The 22380-nt window shown below is 44.2% G+C and overlaps 1 protein-coding gene across 1 annotated transcript in view; it reads left to right on the forward strand.

Moving 5' to 3' along the window:
- LOC148518871 (alpha-2-macroglobulin-like) overlaps nucleotides 1–22380 on the forward strand; it is a 178041-nt gene that overhangs the window by 120855 nt on the left and 34806 nt on the right. The window contains exons 26-28 of the mRNA XM_088476978.1: nucleotides 9270–9426; nucleotides 15849–15923; nucleotides 20350–20512. Of these exons, the coding sequence (XP_088333104.1) occupies nucleotides 9270–9426; nucleotides 15849–15923; nucleotides 20350–20512 (395 nt within the window). The remainder of the gene's footprint in view (nucleotides 1–9269; nucleotides 9427–15848; nucleotides 15924–20349; nucleotides 20513–22380) is intronic.

The following is a 22380-nucleotide window of genomic DNA, read 5'->3' on the forward strand; positions in this document are numbered from 1 at the left end:
AGCGCCATGCGTCCATTTCCAACACAGCCAGGAAGCACCTAGGTGAATAAATTAATTATAACAACAATAATAGATAAACAATCACCATTAGTAACTACACACTGATATATAAACAATCCATTAGTATATAAGGAAAATAATAATAAAATATATATATATATATATATATATATATATATATGTTAGGGATGTGCAGGCTCGGATAGGTTCGAGTTTGCACGTGGAGTTCGGATTTTTCCCTCCAAAAAAACGGAACTCAGATCGAGGCAAAACGTCATCTTACATGGACGAACATCATCATTCCTGGACAAAAGACCAGGAATGATGATGTTCGTCCATGTAAGATGACGTTTTGCCTCGTTCTGAGTTCCGTTTTTTTGGAGGGAAAAATCCGAACTCCACGTGCAAACTCGAACCTATCCGAGCCTGCACATCCCTAATATATGTACAGTGTGTGTATATATATATTGAAATTACACTGAGTGCCGTTGCTTGTTTGTATAGAAGAGGTCTACATTTTACCAGAGGGCACCGGTGGACTGTATTATGATCGTGGGAGTGACGGACTGTTGGCTACACACATTATATATATATATAATGTGTGTAGCCAACAGTCCGGCACTCCCACGGCAGAGGTATGTATATTATATATAATATATATATATATATATATATATATATATACACACACACACATTTGTATACACCCATACATACATATACAGATATATATATATATATATGTATATATTTATTTATTTTTTACAGAGAGAGATACATATGTCCAGATGTAATGAAGGTACGACTCCTTAAATCTGATTTCAGATTGAAGGAGTACAGTAGTGCCTTCATTACACCTGGACATGTTGATAGGAGTACTGTGAATGGGTACTTCAATTGAAGAGCACTCCTGGAATGTCAAATAAAAGTGTGTGTATAAGCTCAAAGGATGTCAAATAAAAGTGTTAATAAGCTCAAGACAGTATATATATATATATATATATATATATAAAGTGAGACCAGATCCCCTTTATCAAGAAAAAGGGGGAACCAACCTCTGAAGCCAGCACACCAGACAATAGTTCAATGAAAAAAAACTTGTATTATGAAGTACAGCCAAATTACATCGGGAGAAGTATGCATGTCACATCTGCAATGCAGTGGATACTCAACAGTGCCTGGTGACCAAATGCAGTCTGCTAGGTGAAGCGCCCGATGGCCGTTTCGGTGGTACAACCACCTTCATCATGAGCACAAGCTGAATACAGTAACCTGGCCTAGAAATAGGAGAAAAGGGCGCCGAATCAGACATGCAGTTATCACTCTCACCTGATGCCGGGGAGCCAAGACTCGTTCTGGGCTTCACATACCGGACATGGACGGCTGTTCATACCAAACCGCAGAATACAGGCACCCCCCGCATAACGTCATGCCGCAAAGAGACCAATGTCGGCGCGTGATGCGAGGGGCGTGTGCCAAGCACCAAGCCTGTGCAGTGGACAGCCGGAGACACGTGGTGCACATGCATCACGTGTCCCAAGAACCCGGAAGACAGGTCCTGTTACGGTTACCAAGGTAACCGGAATACACTAACAACGTCGTGCAAAGTGAAACTAAACGTCTGACAGGCCCCCTTCAATCCCTCAATCCAGCAGCAACTCACTAAAGGATACACACATATAAAGGTACATGAAAAAATATCATGAGAAAAAATTATTACCTTGGCAAAAAACATCTCTCATTGAATATCATATTAAATACCCATCTCAGAAAAAATGAAAAAAAATAAAATAAAATGATAAATGAAAAAATGAAAAAAAAGAAAAAGAAAAAGGACAAAAAGACCATTATCTATATGCACAGCCTGGACAAAAAGAAACATAATCAAAGAAAACAAAAAAAAAACAAAAAAACACAAAAACATTTTTTTTAAGAATAACAATATTACCATCCTGTGAAAATAAAAAAAAACAGGATAAATCAATCATCTTAACTGACACAAAACAATGACCTAATCCATTAACTATGCCCAGCAGTCCCAAAAATGATCCATCCTATGAGCTGATCACAAAAAAAACATTGAAGGATAGTTCATCATTGAGGCCAGATGGACGAAGCGTACCCAACTGATATAGTAGTTCACATTCCTTCTGCAACAGTTTTTTGCAATATGGGTAGCACTTCCACAAATAAATTATAGATGCACGCTTTAAATATGCAACGGGAAATTACACACTCATATATATATACACATATATATATACACACACATATAAATACATATATATATATATATTTATAGTCAAACACATTACTGGAGAAAAACCTCCTGTTGAATTGAGATTGTTGGTGGTGCTCCCAAAAGTCAATTATTATAAACAGAAAAAATGTCCCTACACAGGCAGGTTAAGTGGACTCTTTTACTGGGGCACTCTTGAATAGTAGTTTGAAATGATATGATGAATAATTGATAAAATAACAATTTTAATTCACTCGTTAAAATATTGGCGCTAACAGCACTGGAAATACTGAATACCAAGACAAGACAAAAAGACGAACAAACATATAACATATAATATAATAAATCCTGCCTGAAGTATCCAATCAATATTCTTGTCGCAGGGAAAAAAGGTTAGGGCGAAAATATAGCCTATCTCTTTGAAGAGATGGTGAAGGCTGGCAGCCGCAGACAAGGTAAGTGTGGAAAAACAATAAACACAAAGCAGGTATCCCTTACCAATGGTGACCACACATATCCCTGTTGTTTAACAATAAGCTTGGGTAGAAATCTAATCACATAATAAATCCACTTATTTCTAAATGATGGATAATAGTGCCTCTGTGTCTAAATATCATAAACCACAGTCAGATATTTATCAAGCTACTAATTGAGGCCTAGCATGCAGTCTGCAATCAGTGTAAAATGATTCTAGGCTTGGCACAAATGGATAACAGCTTTAAAGATCATCATTTGCTAGGTTTGTAAAGTACACATATTATACAAGTCTCAACCATTAACATTGAGATCACATTTATGCATGTCATCAGTGTAAATAATAAACACAAAGCAGGTATCTCTTACCCCTCTGTGTCTAATTGTCACAAAACACAGTTTAGGTGTTTAGACAGGCTCCCTGTTAAAGCCTAGCATGCAATCTACAGTCAGTGTAAGAATGGTGCAGGGCTTGACACAAATAGACAACAGTGTTGAAAATCATCAATTGCTTGTTCTGTGAGACACATATAATACACAAGTCTCAACCTTTGATATTGAAATCACATTTGTGTATAACATAAAAAAAAAATATATATATATATATAAGTAGCTGAAAGAAGGAAAGTAGGCACATAGAATAACTTCCCACTTCTGCTTTCACTCAGAATAAGTGCAGGCCGAGTGATGAGAGAGTGGAGAGTTTAGTGTCCATGGAAACAACAGGGTAGTGGTGTGTGTTAAGGACCTGTAGGGTGTTAGGTGGGCTCTGTTACATAAGCATTGCAGAACCTCAAATGCGCCCCAGATCAGTCACACTGCCACCAGAGGGGATAGAAAGGTACCTGTACAGTATAATGTAGTCTGCATCAACAAAAGTAGTGAGCGCTGCCCTGCCTTCAGCCGTCTGATCAACTGCCTTGTTCCAGGCTGCAACAAGCTAGTGTATACTGTGCAGTGTCTGAGGCGTGTTGCACAGTGGCAGTCACGTGACTCCGGTCAGCTGATCAGGCCTGTGCTGACGCGCGTTTCGCCCGCAGGCTTGTTCACAAACAGGATGCCCAGTCTTGGTATCCTGGGTGTCAAGTCAAGGATGTCTTGTCTTGGTATTCAGTATTTCCAGTGCTGTTAGCACCAATATTTTAACGAGTGAATTAAAATTGTTATTTTATCAATTATTCATCATATCATTTCAAACTACTATTCAAGAGTGCCCCAGTAAAAGAGTCCACTTAACCTGCCTGTGTAGGGACATTTTTTCTGTTTACCTTGATGCACATTGCAGATAATTCTGCTGTTGACAATGTACCCTCATCCGGTCTCTGATGCTGGGTGACTTGGGGCTGGCAGCTGTTATGGAGGCAGAGACGTGAGTTGTCACTCGCGTTTCTGCTCCGCAAAGGCCCATGGGAGGAGTGGTTGCGGCTGGGCATGCGCGGCATGCCTTACCGCGGCCATCTAGTTCTCTCCTTCTGTAGCCTAGCCAGAATGAGCTTCTGTGGAGAAGCTCATTCTAATTTGGCTCATGCTGCGCTGCCCGATCAGAGCTGAGCTCCGATCGCGGCAGCGGCGGAGGAGGGGCAGCTGCCATCAGCGCAGGGAGTGGGTGGATAAGCGTCACGGGAAAGGGGGGCAGTGGCAGTCGGGGAGGCAGGGTAGCTGCAGAGCCCTGGATGCCCCCTAGGCATTCCAGTCGCCCCTAGGCATTGGCTTATAATGCCTATGCCTAGGGCCAGCTCTGGACATCATCAATTTAAGAGATAGGTGTAGCACCATGCACGCGGCCGGTAAGGGGTGGGCGGAGAGGTGCTTTGGGCCTGCGGTCACTTGCAGAGCTGGATTTAGACATCATGGGGCCCTAGGCAAGATACCAGTTTGGGGCCCACCCCTTGTTATGATCTGTTGAAACCTTGTGGAAATTAAGGATAATATATACATCTTTATATTTCACAATATGTCCCACAGCATGACGGGGAGGTAGAGGGTGACGGGGGAGGCATAGGCTGACAGGGAAAGAGTGACAAGCAGAGGGCGAGAGGGAAAAGCAGTGAGTGATAGGCAAAGGGTTAAGGTTAGAGGCAAATGGTACAGTATGTTAGTTTTCTGAATGAGGGAGTAAATTGAGCTGAAAGGATTCACTGGGGGGAGGGAGGAAAGAGAGAGAGAGAGAGAAATATACAGTCAGGTGCATAAATATTGGGACATTGACAGAATTTTCATATTTTGGTCTCTATTCACCACAACAATGGCTTTGAAATGAAACAAACAAGATGTGCTTTAACTGCAGACTTTCAGATTTAATTTGAGGGTAATTACATCCAAATCAGGTGAACGGTATAGGAATTACAATGGTTTCTATATGTGCCTCCCACTTTTTAAGGGGCCAAAAGTAATGGGGCTATCAACTCAAAAGCTATTTCATGGACAGGTGTGAGCTATTCCCTCGTTATTTCATTATCAATTAAGCAGGTAAAAGGTCTGGAGTTGATTCTAGGTGTAACATTTGCATTTGGAATCAGTTGCTGTCGACTCTCAATATGAGATCCAAAGAGCTGTCACTATCAGTGAAGCAAGCCATCATTAGGCTGAAAAATCAAAACAAACCCATCAGAGAGATAGCAAAATATTAGGTGTGGCCAAATCAACTGTTTGGAACATTCTTAAAAAGAAAGAACACACAGGAGAGCTCAGCAACACCAATAGACCCGGAAGACCACGGAAAACAACTGTGGTGGATGACAGAAGAATTATTTCCTGGTGAAGAAAAACCCCTTCACAACAGATGGCCAAATCAAGAACACTCTCCAGGAGGTAGGTGTATATGTGTCAAAGTCAACAATCAAGAGAAGACTTCACAAGAGTGAATATAGAGGGTTCACCACAAGATGTAAACCATTGGTGAGCCACAAAAACAGGAAGACCAGATTAGAGTTTGCAAAACAACATTTAAAAAAGCCATTACAGTTCTGGAACAACATCCTGTGGACAGATGAGACAAAGATCAACTTGTACCAGTGATGGGAAGAGAAGAGTATGGAGAAGGAGAGCAACTGCTCATGATCCAAAACATACCACCTCATCAGTGAAGCATGGTGGTGGTAGTGTCATGGTGTGCGCATGTATGTCTGCCAATGGAACTGGTTCCCTTGTATTTATTGATGATGTGACTGCTGACAAAAGCAGCAGAATGAATTCTGAAGTGTTTCAGGCAATATTATATGCTCATATTCAGTCAAATACTTCAGAACTCATTGAACGGCGATTCACAGTACAGATGGACAATGACCTGAAGCATACTGCAAAAGCAACCAAAGAGTTTTTTAAGGCTAAAAAGTGGAATGTTATGCAATGGGCAAGTCAATCCCCTGATCTGAATCCAATTGAGCATGCATTTCACTTGATGAAGACAAAACTGAAGCGAAAATGCCCCAAGAACAAGCAGGAACTGAAGACATTTGCAGTAGAGGCCTGGCAGAGCATCACCAGGGATGAAACCCAGCCTCTGGTGATGTCTATGCGTTCCAGACTTCAGGCTGTAATTGCCTGCAAAGGATTTGCAACAAAGTATTAAAAAGTGAAAGTTAGATTTAGGATTGTTTAGTTTGTCCCATTACTTTTGGCCCCTTAAAAAGTGGGAGGCACATATAGAAACCGTTGTAATTCCTACACTGTTCACCTGATTTGGATGTAATTACCCTCAAATTAAATCTGAACGTCTGCAGTTAAAGCACATCTTGTTTGTTTCATTTCAAAGCCATTGTGGTGGTGAACAGAGGCCAAACTATGAAAATTCTGTCAATGTCCCAATATTTATGCACCTGACTGTATATATATATATATATATATATATATATAAAAAAAAAAATTACAGCAGGAGTTAGCTGTGAGTGAAGAAATGAGAACTGAACTTTCACGCAGTCTGACTGTAGGCTAGTTGCTGTAGCGCTCCTCTCCTCTACTTTTCACGCTGGGGCCGGTCACTAGGGCAGGCGGAGGAGGAATGGGAGTGAACATTTACAGGCGTGGAAGTGGCGGCCGAGGCATGGGCAGCAAGTCCAACTACCGCGGTCAGAGAGGCAGCCCGGCTGGCCATCAACATAAACTGCAGTAGCAGTCTCCGGGTCAGCAGCCTGCACCGCAGAAGCCCCAGCAGCACAGCAGCCCGCACCGGAGACGAAGCCGCCGCTCAGGAGCCGCCTAAGCCCACTCACCCCCCGCAGCCCCTGGTCTCTAAAGCCCCCACCCCTCAGACATCACCGGCCGCCTCTCACCGCAGAAAGTAGGAGGTAGGAGGGGAGGAGAGGAGATGATAGGGGAGGAGAAAAGGCATGTCAGACCGCCTCCTCCTTTGTTATGGCCAGCCGCAGTGTAATGAGTCAGTGTGACTCATTAGTCCTATGCTTCCGTGTGGCCCCCTTTCATTGCAGCGAGCACCAGTGCAATGCACCGGCTGCACTGCCGCAACTGACTTCGCCAGGTGATCAGGGCTGGATTTTGAGGGGCCTGTCCGCGGGCCCCATGGGACCGCCGGGCCCTAGGCAAGCACCTAGGTTGCCTAGCGGTAAATCCGGCCCTGGTCACTTGTATAGCACAGGCTACATAGCAGTCTGTGCACAGAGCACACAGTGACATTGGTGTGAGTGGTGGATGAATAGGAGAGGCTACATAGCAGTCTGTGCACAGGGCACACAGTGACATTGGTGTGAGTGGTGGATGAATAGGATAGTCTACATAGCAGTCTGTGCACAGGGCACACAGTGACATTGGTGTGAGTGGTGGGTGAATAGGATAGGCTACATAGCAGTCTGCACAGGGCACACAGTGACATTGGTGTGAGTGGTGGGTGAATAGGATAGGCTACATAGCAGTCTGTGCACAGGGCACACAGTGACATTGGTGTGAGTGGTGGATGAATAGGATAGGCTACATAGCAGTCTGTGCACAGGGCACACAGTGACATTGGTGTGAGTGGTGGGTGAATAGGATAGGCTACATAGCAGACTGTGCACAGGGCACACAGTGACATAGGTGTGAGTGGTGGATGAATAGAATAAGCTACATAGCAGTCTGTGCACAGGGCACACAGTGACATTGGTGTGAGTGGTGGGTGAATAGAATAAGCTACATAGCAGTCTATGCACAGGGCACACAGTTACATTGGTGTGAGTGGTGGGTGAATAGAATAGGCTACATAGCAGTCTGTGCACAGGGCACACAGTGACATTGGTGTGAGTGGTGGATGAATAGGATAGTCTACATAGCAGTCTGTGCACAGGGCACACAGTGACATTGGTGTGAGTGGTGGGTGAATAGGATAGGCTACATAGCAGTCTGTGCACAGGGAACACAGTGACATTGGTGTGAGTGGTGGGTGAATAGGATAGGCTACATGGCAGTCTGTGCACAGAGCACACAGTGACATTGGTGTGAGTGGTGGATGAATAGGAGAGGCTACATAGCAGTCTGTGCACAGGGCACACAGTGACATTGGTGTGAGTGGTGGATGAATAGGATAGTCTACATAGCAGTCTGTGCACAGGGCACACAGGGACATTGGTGTGAGTGGTGGGTGAATAGGATAGGCTACATAGCAGTCTGCACAGGGCACACAGTGACATTGGTGTGAGTGGTGGGTGAATAGGATAGGCTACATAGCAGTCTGTGCACAGGGCACACAGTGACATTGGTGTGAGTGGTGGATGAATAGGATAGGCTACATAGCAGTCTGAGCACAGGGCACACAGTGACATTGGTGTGAGTGGTGGGTGAATAGGATTGGCTACATAGCAGACTGTGCACAGGGCACACAGTGACATAGGTGTGAGTGGTGGGTGAATAGAATAGGCTACATAGCAGTCTGTGCACAGGGCACACAGTGACATTGGTGTGAGTGGTGGATGAATAGGATAGGCTACATAGCAGTCTGTGCACAGGGAACACAGTGACATTGGTGTGAGTGGTGGGTGAATAGGATAGGCTACATAGCAGTCTGTGCACAGGGAACACAGTGACATTGGTGTGAGTGGTGGGTGAATAGGATAGGCTACATAGCAGTCTGTGCACAGGGCACACAGTGACATTGGTGTGAGTGGGGGGTGAAGGCGCTGCTGCCACCAGTCTGTATAGCACTGCTGGTCACATGAGCCACTCCCGTGACAGGGCCCCTATGAATAGCAATACAACTTCAAAAGCAGAAAAGCAGAACCAATTTCATTGTAGGCCGAAGCCGCGGACAACAGCTATCTTGTTACAAAATTAAAGTGAATTATAATAGTACATAGCAGGTAATAATAATGTTATAAGTGTGCTAGTGATTACAGAGTGTAGACACGGGTTTTAGACCTAAGCAATATTCAGTCTCATAATTCAGATGGCCACAAATGATTTTATCAGCTTCCTTCCCATGAATGTTGTCTGAGCCTACAAAACTGCATCTCTCTACTATGTATTTGTGATGAGATAACTATATAGGTGTGTTTTTTTGCCCATATTGACTTATGCACCTACGTCGAAGATCTATGGTGACAATAAACGTTACTCCTAATTGTCCCCACAGGCTGACAGCCTTTGTCATGAAGTCCTTTGCCCGAGCTAAATCTCACATTTACATTGATCCTAAACATATCTCAGATTCTCTTCTGTGGCTTTCTTATCGTCAGAAAGAAAATGGCTGCTTCCAAAACTTTGGCAGATTATTCAATAATGCTATAAAGGTAAGAGGGATAATTGTGAATCGGGTGGGGTGCATTGATAAATCAGGAATTCCCACAGTGACAGGAGCCAAGTGGTGCACTGAAGCATTACATGCAGCACTCAGCTCCTGACACAGTGAGGGAGCTGGCACTGCAAATAGACTGGTCCCCGGGTGCAGTCCGCACCTCCAGGACCCCTCAGGGAGATTAAAACGGGGGTTTGGGCCACATGGCCACACCCCCTATCTGCAAGGTCATGCCCCCTTACAGCGAGGCCACAACTATTTTTACACTCTACTCTGCTCAGCACACCGGGTGTCACCCAGTAGAGGGACGTCACTGCTTGTGCCCACTAGCTAATGCCATCTTTTCAGAACTTGCAGCTTGTGCATTCACAGGACATTGGCAATGAGTGACTACATTGCGTATGCTTCTGAGGAAGCTGTGTGCCATAAAAAGTAAAACGCGTTAAGCACACTATTGGCTGACCCATCCAGTTTTGGATAACCACTTTCCATTCTAAACAAGCAGTGTGGTGACTACTGTAAGATAACAAAGACTCTGCAATGTACTGTTGCTAAAAGTAATCTCGGACTTACAGTACTCTTCCTGCTGAACTCCACTATATTTTACAAACACTGGACTAGCAACCGGATGTAATCATTCCTCTATATGCCTCCAGCAATATATAACTAGGGATGTGCACCAACCAGGGTCGTATCTACAATGGGTGCAGGGTGTGCGGGGAACACGGGCCCCTGGGTCCAGGGGGGCCCCGCACCGCACACCCTGCACCCATAATGATGAATATAGATAGATATAAGGTTTTGCACTAATGAGTAGTACCTCTAGCTGCTGAACACCTGGAAGGTATCCCTGCCTTCCTAAATAGTAGGAAATATATATAGTTGGTGTTCGCGCTCTGAGGTCTGATGGTGTTCTATGATATACAATCCTAGTGTATTAGTTAGGATATAGGGACCTAAATGAGCAAAATAGTAATAGGTTACTAATTTATATGTTGTGTTCAATGGACCAAATTTCAGAGTCTTGTTTACACAGTCCTGGTGTGAACCACCTGTATGTTACTGTAGGATGGCTGTTCTTAAAACATTAGTCCCAGTGACAAAAGCTGATTTGCTATAACTTTGGGCAGTGTGTTCATCTGTATGTGAATCAAAGTTCAGATTGATGATATCAAAAGTTACTGATGTATTTATCGTGATAAAGATGTACTGAAGATGTATTCTCCCCTCTCCAATGGTCTCTGTACCAGGAAACTGCCACTCCACCTCAAGAATTCACAAACCAAACCAAAACAGACCACAGTATCAGGTGCTGATAGACACTATGGTGTTAACAGTTATATTAGAGCCGACAGTAACTATCACCCGAGCTGGCTGAATAGTGTACCTCTCACACGAGTCAGAAGACCTGGACCGGACCTGGGGAGAAAACTAGTGGTGAACCATATAAAAAGTAGGCAACTTCACAAACAATCCACTTTAGATGGACAGTTAGTGAAATCTGGTTTTTACCATTGTGGACGATGCAAGTCCTGCAAACAACTGCGATCCAAAAGCACTGCACCAACAGAACAACTAATTGCTCTGAACACTGGAAAAACGTACAAAATTAAGAACATGATTACATGTGACAGTCCCAACATCATCTATGTCCTACAATGCCCCTGTCAATTACAGTATGTAGGGAGAACAAGTAGACCCTTAAAAGTAAGGATAAATGAGCATATTAACAACATCAATAAGGCCTTTGTTGGGCATAGTGTATCAGACCACTTTAGAAGTGTGCACAACGGTAAACCAGATGGCCTTAAATTCATTGGGATAGAATCAGTAGAATACATCTTCAGTACATCTTTATCACGATAAATACATCAGTAACTTTTGATATCATCAATCTGAACTTTGATTCACATACAGATGAACACACTGCCCAAAGTTATAGCAAATCAGCTTTTGTCACTGGGACTAATGTTTTAAGAACAGCCATCCTACAGTAACATACAGGTGGTTCACACCAGGACTGTGTAAACAAGACTCTGAAATTTGGTCCATTGAACACAACATATAAATTAGTAACCTATTACTATTTTGCTCATTTAGGTCCCTATATCCTAACTAATACACTAGGATTGTATATCATAGAACACCATCAGACCTCAGAGCGCGGACACCAACTATATATATTACCCATAATGTTACTTACCTCACCAGAGTCCCACGTCGGCGCGAGGTTCCGGTGCTATAAAACGACTGTGTTTTTGTTTTGGATCTGTATCTCCTTCGTGTTTTGGATCTGTATTGGTTTTGCCAAAACCTCCCTTGTGTGTTTTGGTTTTGGATCTGTGTTTTTAAAAAAAAAAAAATCATAAAAACAGCTGAAATCACATAATTTTGGCCTGTTTTTGTTCCTACAGTATTATTAACCTCAATAACATTTATTTCCAGTCATTTCCAGTCAATTTTGACCACCTCACAGCTCACAATATTGATTTCATCCAGTTTAGGCCAAAAGGTTACATCGAGCTAGCTGGCTGACTAAGCTAAGCAACAGCAGTGGACGGTACTAACATGTGGTAGTTCAGGTTCCAACATGGCACATCAGGAAACAAATGTTTTTTATTAATCAAGACTGAGACAGTTGGAGTATGTATGCAGTTGAAGGCAGGAAAAGGAAGGGTTGATTCGTAGTAAATTTAATTTAAGTTTTGGATTCCGAAGCAAATTTATGAAGGAGGAGGGGAGAGCACGGGTGAACAATATGACCCATGTTTTGCCCACAAAATCAACTTGGTGGTTCAGAATATTTTTTAAATTAAAGAGGCATGCAGGAGATGCTGTCCATGGCCATAAAAATTTCTGGACATTTTCGGCATTCAGCAACCACATGTCGACGACTTCAGCGGCTGTGGCAGTTCTATTACCAACATGGCATATCTAGGAAAGAGAATGGCACTGCAGTGGCAGACAGGACAGCAGTTTAATAAACTATAAAATGAAAAATGTCAGGCAGCAATGCTCCAAACAGCACATAATGCAAAGAAAAGAGGTGCAAGATGGAATTATCCTTGGGCCCTTCCACCCACCCGTATGTTGTATAAAACAGATTTTTAAACAGATCATGCATAGTTTAACAAACCAATCACTTCAGCGACAGGGACTTCCAATTGTGGTTTGTTTGGGCCCCAACATAGGTAAGATCAGATGATGTCATCATCATCATCATCATCATCCCCATCAGTGTGTACATTCTCTTCTTCACACAATATTAATTTGTCCCCGCTGGAATCCACCATTACAGGAGCCTCTGTATTTTTTTTACTTAATTGCTGGTAAAGGTCTTCCTCGTGGAATCTGTAATTCATTTTGATGAACATCATCTTTTCCACATTTTGGGGAAGTAACCTCCTACGCCGATCGCTGACAAGGTTCCCGGCTCCACTGAAAACTCTTTCAGAGTACACACTGGAGGGTGGGCAACTTAAGTAAAGCAAAGCCAGTTTGTGTAAGGCACTCCAAATTGCCTCTTTTTCCTGCCAGCAGTGAAACGGACTGTCTGACATGCCTATTTGGATGCTATTCCTAAAATAGTCATCCACCATTCTCTGAATGGTGACCATATCAGACAAAGTCACAATAGACATATCACTAATTGTAGGCAGTTCTCATAAGGTTTTGCTGATCTGAATCACCAGCAGTGTGTCAATTAGGAAAATTTAGTTTTTTCCTGGGAGATGCAGAAACTGAAGGAGATGCTGCTGTGTCACGTGCCGCTTGAGCTGACAATTTTTTCACCAAAAGCTCTTTGCATCTCTTCAGATTTGTGTCCGTCGGAAAGAAAGACACAACATATGACTTAAACATAGGATCAAGTATGGTCGCCAAAATATAGTGATCTAATTTCAAGAGATTGACGACCCTTGGATCCTAGTGAAGCAAATGAAGGGCTTGATCTACATGTCTGACATACTTAGCGGAATCGCTCCCTTTCAGCTCCTCTTCAGTTTCCCCAGCTGCTTTTGCAAAAGTCTGATTAGGGGGATGACCTGCCTCAAGCTGGCAGTATCTGAACTAACTTCACATGTGTCAAGTTCAAAGGGTTTGAGAACCTTGCACAATACAGAAATGATTCTCCACTGCACTTCACTAAGGTGCAGTCCCGCTCCTTTCCCTATGTCATAGGCCGCAGTGTAGCCTTGGATGGCCATTTGCTGCTCCTTCATCCGCTAAAGCATATAGAGGGTAGAATTCCACCTAATTACTACCTCTTGCTTCAGCTGTGGCAGGGCAAATTCAACAGTACTTGCTGGTGCTGCAATCTTCGACATGCAGTTGCTGTATGTCGAAAATGTCCTGAAATGTTTCAGGTCACCGAGATCATCTCCTTCATGCCCCTGTAATTTTTTTAAAAATGTTGCATCACCAAATTAATTGTGTGAGCAAAATATGGGATGTGTTTGAATTCGCCCAGATGCAATGCTCTCACAATATTGGTGGCATTGTCAAAAATCACAAATCATGAGGAGAGTCCAAGTGGGGTAAGCCATTTTGCAATGATTTCTCTGAGTTTTTCTAAGAGGTTATCAGCGATATGCCTCTTAGTGAAACAGGTGATGCAGAGTAGCCTGCCTCTGAATGAGCTGGCATTTGTTGGATGCTGCTGTTGTTGCTGTTTGCACTGTTGGAGGCAATACACCTACCCAGTGGGCTGTCACAGTCATGTAATCTTTGGTTTGCCCTGTCCCGCTTGTCCACATATCTGTGGTTAAGTGGATAGTGGGCACAACGGCATTTCGGAGGACATTAATAAGGTTTTTCTTAATGTCCTTGTACAGATTGGGAATTTGCTATTCTAGTGAAGTGGAATCTAGAAAGGACATGGTAGTATGACACAGGACCTCAATTAACTGTCTAAAACTCACTTCATTAATGGCAGATACTGGACGCACATCTAATACCAGCATAGCTGTTATGGCGTCAGTAATCCGCTGTGCAACTGGGTGACTGCTGTTCCCCCTTGCAAATGATTGTTTGACAGTCAATTATTTTATTAAACCACTAAATGTAGTCTTCCTCCTGTTCCCCTTATGGGAAGAAGATCCACTTGCAGCTGCAGCAACAAGCGTAGCACTCAAGGATCTTTCTAAGGCAGGGATGGGGAACCCCGCGGGCCTTAAACGGCCCGGGGGCCGAATAAGGCTCGCGGAATCATTTAATCTGGCCCTCTGAGCTTTTTTTCTGCTAGCCTCACCTGGCTAGCAGGGTGCCTAGAATGACACTCTGCAGCCAGAATCTATGTAGCAGTGCTGCCTGGAGTGTCCTTAGGATGCTTCAGACGGTCACACTGCTGCCCTTACAGCTCCCCAGAGCATCATCATGATGCTCCAGGAATTGCTGTAATCTCCAGTGATTGTGGCCACACCCATGTGACGTCACATGGAGGGGGCGTGGTTTGCACCAGGCCCACAAATAATGTTATATATATCAAAATGGCCCTCAGCAGAAAAAAGGTTCCCCATCCCTGTTCTAAGGAATCACGGATAGGAGAGGAGTCAGTCATTCTTATGATATTGGATGCATGATTCTGATTCCGATCATGATTGAGGATGTTGATGATGATGCAGGTGTTGGTGGTGGAGATTGCAGGCGCTTGGATCTAACAGAGAGAAGGGAGCAGCTAGGTGACACTGGACTGATTGTTACGTTTTTAGCCAAAGTTTTTGAATTTGAAAAATACTTTTCAATGTGATGAATGTGCTGCAAGTGATGTAACAGGGAGGAGGTTCCTAGATGGTTAAAGTCCTCACCTCTACTCACTCTTGCTTTGCAAACGTTACAGATGGCTTGACAATTGTCCAGATTTGGGTGGAGATAATTCTACACATGAGAGGTGGATTTTTTTTTTTACCATTTTAACATCTATACTGTTTATGGTTTTAATTTGTTTATTTCCTTTTACACAGATCCACATTTTATTTATATTCCGAATACTATAAATATATACTGTATGTGTGTGTGTGTATATATATATATATATATATATATATATACACACATATATAATATATATATTTTAAGCTTCAGGGCGGCAGAAGCCAAGGGTTTGGTGTCATTGTAGGGAACGGGGAGGAAATTATGTATATTTGAGGGAAGGAAAAGCACATACTGTAAAGGTGGGGGGTCCTGCCCATGGGAGCTTACAGCCTAAGGGGGGTATATTTCTATATCCACATATTTATGGTTACTTGTCTTCGGGCTATATCTCCCTTTTTTCTGTAGGCTCTCATGAGCAAAGACTGGTTTAACAAATAACTTGTATTTTGTGATGAGCCGGCTCTGTACAGTCTCGTTGAAATACAATAGTGGTTGTGCTGTTCTGCATTTTAGGATCTCACTCATAACCTTATTGTTTTCCAATAGGGGGGAGTGGACAATGAAATCACATTGGCTGCATACATTACCATTGCCTTACTGGAATATCCACTGAATGTCACGGTATGTGTATTAGACTCTTATTCTGCATTATTCACTTTGCACTAGAAGAAAGGGTTATCAAGTCATTGATTGCATTAGTTCAGAAGCTACTGCCCATATGTGAAGAACTGTGTATATTTCCCTGTCCACTCTGCATCCTGACATGATGAGCAGTAAGGCTTAGCAAAAGGGGGAAGGAAATTCCAGTCACACTGATACAGGATAGTTAGAAACAGTAAATTGCCCTTGTGACCGAATAATGGGCCCTAATAATGCACATGTGCTAGGTTAGGTCAGAGTCAGACCTACTGTAACACTGACAGTTTTTTACCTAGTAATTTTCTGATGTAGTGTTTTTGCACTTTTTAGTTGGGACTCTTTTTATAAATGCCCCATGCTGTCTTTGGAAAGGTGTGAAGGTGTATACACACGGTCAGATTTGTCAGATGTGTCAGATGAACGATTGAACAACTGAACGATTTGAACGATATGAACGATTTGGCCAACTGTTTGAACGATTTGAATGATTTGAACTATGAACGATTTTTGACTGCATTAAAATTAGGGGTGTGCACCGGACACTTTTCGTGTTTTGTGTTTTGGTTTTGGATCTGGATCTTTCTTCGTGTTTTGGATCTGGATTGGTTTTGCCAAAACCACCCTTCCGTGTTTTGGGTTCTGGGTTTTGTGTTTTGGATCTGGATTTTTTCTTAAAAAATAAAAAAAACCCGCTAAAATCACATAAATGGGCCTTTTTTTGTTCCTACGCTATTAATAACCCCAATAACATTAATTTCCACTCATTTCCACTCTATTCTGAACACCTCACACCTCACAATATTGTTTTTAGGCCAAAAGGTTGTACCGAGGAAGCTGGATGACTATGCTAAGCGACACAAGGGGGCGGCACAAACACGTGGCCCATCTAGGAGTGGCACTGCAGTGGCAGACAGGAAGCCAATCAGCGTTATGGTGCCCATTTGCATGTAGCACGAACCCGGGAGATCCGTGCTACATGCATCTGTGTGATTGGCACAGAGCAATGACAGGTCCGTGAGACCCGTCTGTGCTGCTGTGGTAAAAAAAAAAAAAAAATCCTGTGTAAAAAAAGAAAAAAATGGCGTGCACCCCCCCAAAAAAGAGCAACCAGCCCCGGGCATTAGTAACCCAGTGCTGGGTGTGCTTAAATACAGGGGACAAACGACGTAGGGGTCCCCTGTACTTAAGCACAACCAGCACCGGGCTAGTCAGAACCAGCGCTGGTTGCCAAAATACGGGGGACAAACGACGTAGGGGTCCCCTGTATTCTGCGCAACCAGCTCTGGGCTCTGATCCGGTCCTGGTTCTGGAAATATAGGGGACAAAAAATGAGTAGGGTTCCCCTGTATGTTCCAGAACCAGCACTGGACTTTTTCTAGCGGGGGGCTGATGCCACAGCCAGGGGAGCCCTTTCACCGGGCCCCCCAGCCGCAGCATCAACCCTGACCGCTAGTCAGCCCAGGCCGGGGATCCCTGGAGAGCTGGGGACCCCCCCAATAAAGGGGTCACCCTCTCCAGGGCACCCCAGGCCCAGGCTGATAGCCCGGGGCTATCCCCGCCACCCCTGGTGGCGGTGGGTGGCGGGTTGATTGTGTGGTGTGGTGTAAATAAAGAATATCAAACATTGTCTTTACAAGTAGAACTGCAAGTCCCAGCTAGCCTGCCCCGCATGCTGGTACTTGGAGAACCACAAGTACCAGCATGCAGGGCATGAAGGGCCCACTAGTACCTGTAGTTCACCTGTAAAAAAAATGTTTAAAAAAACACAGGACACACACACCGTGACAGTATAAGTTTATTAAACATACATACACACACACACACACACATGTACACATACTCACCTATGTAACCTGTAGCATCGGTCCACTTGTCCGGTAAAGTATCCCTAGGGGACCTGTGAAAAAAAACATACTCACCATCTCCTATGCGAGGTTCTGTCCTCTTCGTTCCAAAGTAGGCATCCCCGGACTTGGCAAAAAAAAAAAACGAAAACGCGATCCACGAACTTAGTACCGTTCTATAGAACGGTACTTCCCGAATGAGAGCTTAGCGGCGGGGTATCACCATGGAAACCCCGCTGCTAAGCGTTCATTGGCTGAGAGAGGTCATCTCCCGTCTCTCAGCCAATGAACGGCTCCCTCCATTGTAGTCAATGGTGGGAACCGCAGGGTAAACTTTAATAACCTTGCGGCTCCCAGCATTGACTACAATGGAGGGAGCCGTTCATTGGCTGAGAGAGACGGGAGATGGCCTCTCTCAGCCAATGAACGCTTAGCAGCGGGGTTTCCATGGTGATACCCCGCCGCTAAGCTCTCATTCGGGAAGTACCGTTCTATAGAACGGTACTAAGTTCGTGGATCGCGTTTTCGTTTTTTTTTTTTTGCCAAGTCCGGGGATGCCTACTTTGGAACGAAGAGGACAGAACCTCGCATAGGAGATGGTGAGTATGTTTTTTTTCACAGGTCCCCTATGGATACTTTACCGGACAAGTGGACCGATGCTACAGGGTTACATAGGTGAGTATGTGTACATGTGTGTGTGTGTGTGTGTATGTATGTTTAATAAACTTATACTGTCACGGTGTGTGTGTCCTGTGTTTTTTTTAAACATTTTTTTACAGGTGAACTACAGGTACTAGTGGGCCCTTAATGCCCTGCATGCTGGTACTTGTGGTTCTCCAAGTACCAGCATGTGGGGCAGGCTTGCTGGGACTTGCAGTTCTACTTGTAAAGACAATGTTTGATATTCTTTATTTACACCACACCACACAATCAACCCGCCACCCACCGCCACCAGGGGTGGCGGGGATAGCCCCGGGCTATCAGCCTGGGCCTGGGGTGCCCTGGAGAGGGTGACCCCTTTATTGGGGGGGTCCCCAGCTCTCCAGGGATCCCCGGCCTGGGCTGACTAGCGGTCAGGGCTGATGCTGCGGCTGGGGGGCCCGGTGAAAGGGCTCCCCTGGCTGTGGCATCAGCCCCCCGCTAGAAAAAGTCCAGTGCTGGTTCTGGAACATACAGGGGAACCCTACTCATTTTTTTCCCCTGTATTTCCAGAACCAGGACCGGATCAGAGCCCAGAGCTGGTTGCGCAGAATACGGGGGACCCCTACGTCGTTTGTCCCCCGTATTTTGGCAACCAGCTCTGGTTCTGACTAGCCCGGTGCTGGTTGTGTTTAAGTACAGGGGACCCCTATGTCGTTTGTCCCCTGTATTTAAGCACACCCAGCACTGGGTCACTAATGCCCGGGGCTGGTTGCTCTTTTTTTGGGGGGGGGCGGGCACGCCATTTTTTTCTCTTTTTACACAGGTTTTTTTTTTTTTTTTTACCACAGCAGCACAGACGGGTCTCACGGACCCGTTAGTGCTCTGTGTCAATGACACAGATGCAAGTAGCACGGATCTCCTATTCCGTGCGTGCATCTGTGTCATTGAAATACACAGCAGCACAGACGGGTCTCACTGACCCATCTGTGCTCTGTGTCACTGTCAATCACACAGATGCATGTAGCACGGATCTCACGAGTCCGTGCTACATGCAAATGAGCACCATAATGCTGATTGGCTGAGAGCCGTGACAGACGGCTCTGTCAGCCAATCAGCACTTTGCCCATTAAAGGCAAAGGCATTTTTTTTAAAATGGCCGCTCGAGGCAAAACCTCGAGATCCGACAGCAGATCTCGAGGTTTTGCCTCGGGAGAGGGATCCGGGGCAGACAGGGAGATCCGAGCTTGGGCTCGGATCGCCCCGGATCCCCGAAGTTCGGGTGGGTTCGGTTCTCAGGGAACCGAACCCGCTCATCCCTAATTAAAATGAATGGAATCGTCCAAATCTGACTGCAAACACATCAGATGTCAGATATCGTTATCTGACCAGCGGGAACGCGCATCGTTCCTCGTTCATCTGACAAACATGTCAGATATGTCAGATTTTCCTTCAGACATGAACGATTGAACGATTTTTAAAATCGTTATCGTTCAGATCTGAAGAAAAATCTGACCGTGTGTGTATGCACCATTAGAGTCTCACTTTTGACTCTCCACAACCAAAAAGAGTGTTTGTATTTTGTAAGAGCTTTTCATACAGCAGAAAAAAACAGGCAAGGAAAGGTTTCATTGCTCAAGTGACAGGTGCTGGAAAAATAACATGGACTTCTATAAAGCACTTTTTTTTTATGTCTGAGCCATTTTCCAGCTGGCCCAACAGTAAGTGCTGCTTTCAGTATAACAGCAGTCAGAGCACAATATCTACTCTGTGTGACACCCTCTAAGTAAAACGCACCCATTTCAATAGGGGAGCATGTTTGCAAAAGCATTGAAGGAAAATAGAGGCCACAGAAAATATCACTCTATAGAGAGTACATATACATAGACAGAGCACTTATATAAGTGAAACCATTTTCTTCACAGGACATAGTAGTGCGAAACGCGTTGTTCTGCTTGGAGAGTGCGTTGGATGATAAAAACAGTGTCTACACACAAGCTTTAATGGCTTACGCTTTTACTCTTGCCGGCAAAATGGAACTTCGTTCTCGGCTCCTTCAGACCCTCGATGAACAGGCCATTAAGAAAGGTGAGAGAAAGTATCAACCAGCAATAAAGAGACTGTTAGAGTTTTTAGATCTAACTTCCACCACATACTGTAATCACTAATTCAAATGATGGAATCTACATTCAAACTCATAAGAAGCTATAAACAACAAGAAAGTAAATGTTACTAAACATAAATTATTTAAATGATGCAACAACATATGGGGGGAGATGCACTAAGCCTTGGAGAGTGATAAAGTACCAACCAATCAGCTCCTAACTGTCATTTTTCAAACACAGCCTGTAAACTGACAGGAGCTGATTAGTTGGTACTTTATCACTCTCCAAGGCTTAGTGCATCTCACCTTCTATGTCCGAGTACAAACTAAACGATCCGCCATACGATGGCATGATATATTGTCACAGAGGTGATATTACTACACCGCAGTGTAAGTCACATGACATGCAGAACATCAGATGGGAAGATGCATCCCCAACTTTCCCTTTGCAAGATCAGCCACCATCACTGCATTTGCATCAGCCGTATCCTACTGGACTCATCTCTGTATACGCTCATCTCTGAATGCCCACGGGACACTTACCTTGTGCCATCTTCCCGTTACCGCCAAATAACACCTCTAGCTTATGGGGTCTATGTATTCAACCTTGGAGAGAAATAAAGTGGATGGCAATAACGTACCAACCAATCAGCTCCTAACTAATTTTTAAACACAGCCTGTAAAGTGACAGTTTGGAGCTGATTGGCTGGTACTTTATCTCTCTCCACTGTATCCCTCTCCAAGGCTTAGTACTGTACATCTACCCCTATGGGGCATATTCAATTAGCAGCGGGGTTTCCCCCGTGACTAATTGCCGGCCAAAATCCCAGCGGCGCGGGGAAAAGCTATTCAATTAAATAGCCTTTATCCTGTGCCAAATAATTGGGACTCACGCGCGGAAACACACTGATTCCATGTAAGCTGCAGAATCAATGGGATTTTTACCCGTGTGCGAGTCCGATTTGGTGTTTTTTATGCAGATTTTACCTCACACCTCCATGAGCTGCGAGGTACTGTAAAGTCCGACTGCAGGGACTCCCCGCTAATTGAATAGGTCTGGCGCTGCAATTAGCCATGCCCCAATGTGAGAAGCAAACGAGATTTGTCCAACTCAGAATTGTTAATAATCACAAGATCATTCTGCAATAGTAAGATGTGCATCTCTAAATCTATAAACAAAACTGAATAAAACATATATAATCACTGTAAAACAAACAAGTGCAATGAAAAAAATATGTATAAAATGATTTCATAAACCAGAAGCAGAAAAATGTGACTCAGTTCATCAAAATATTAGTAAAGTACATAAAGCACATTATTAAAAAGTACACGTCAAACAGATTTGCACTTTACATGAGTTTTCAGTGACATTTGTACTTCTGTCATTTAATGCAAAACGCTGGTACTGTATGTATGAGATCTAAGACCCCCAGATGTAAATGCACGCCTAAGGAGAGTGTCAGCTGTAGAAGGAACACAGTCGTACGCGGGTTGGGTACGAGATGCTGGTGCTCAGGATCCCAGCGGTCAAAATCCAGACACCGGCATCCCAACAGGGTTAGAATACCGACACCTGTCTGTAGGTATCCTACTCCCCCCCTGATCCTACCCCTAACCCTTCCGCTTCACACCCTAAACCTAACCTTTCCCCCCTAATGCCAAACCCTCCCCCCCTAGTGCCTGACCCTCTTTGACCCCCCACTACTTACCTTTGGGATGTTGGCAGTCAGGATGCCGGTGCCTTGATTCTGGCAGGAGTCAGGATTCCAGTGCCGGTATCCCAGGTGTCGGGATTGTGACTACATCCCGTTGTACGCAGTGTCGATGCCGGATGTTCTCCTAATGGCAGAAT

Source organism: Taudactylus pleione, unplaced genomic scaffold (assembly GCF_031769625.1).
Source record: "Taudactylus pleione unplaced genomic scaffold, aTauple2 ptg000198l, whole genome shotgun sequence".
NCBI classification, from domain to species: domain Eukaryota; kingdom Metazoa; phylum Chordata; class Amphibia; order Anura; family Myobatrachidae; genus Taudactylus; species Taudactylus pleione.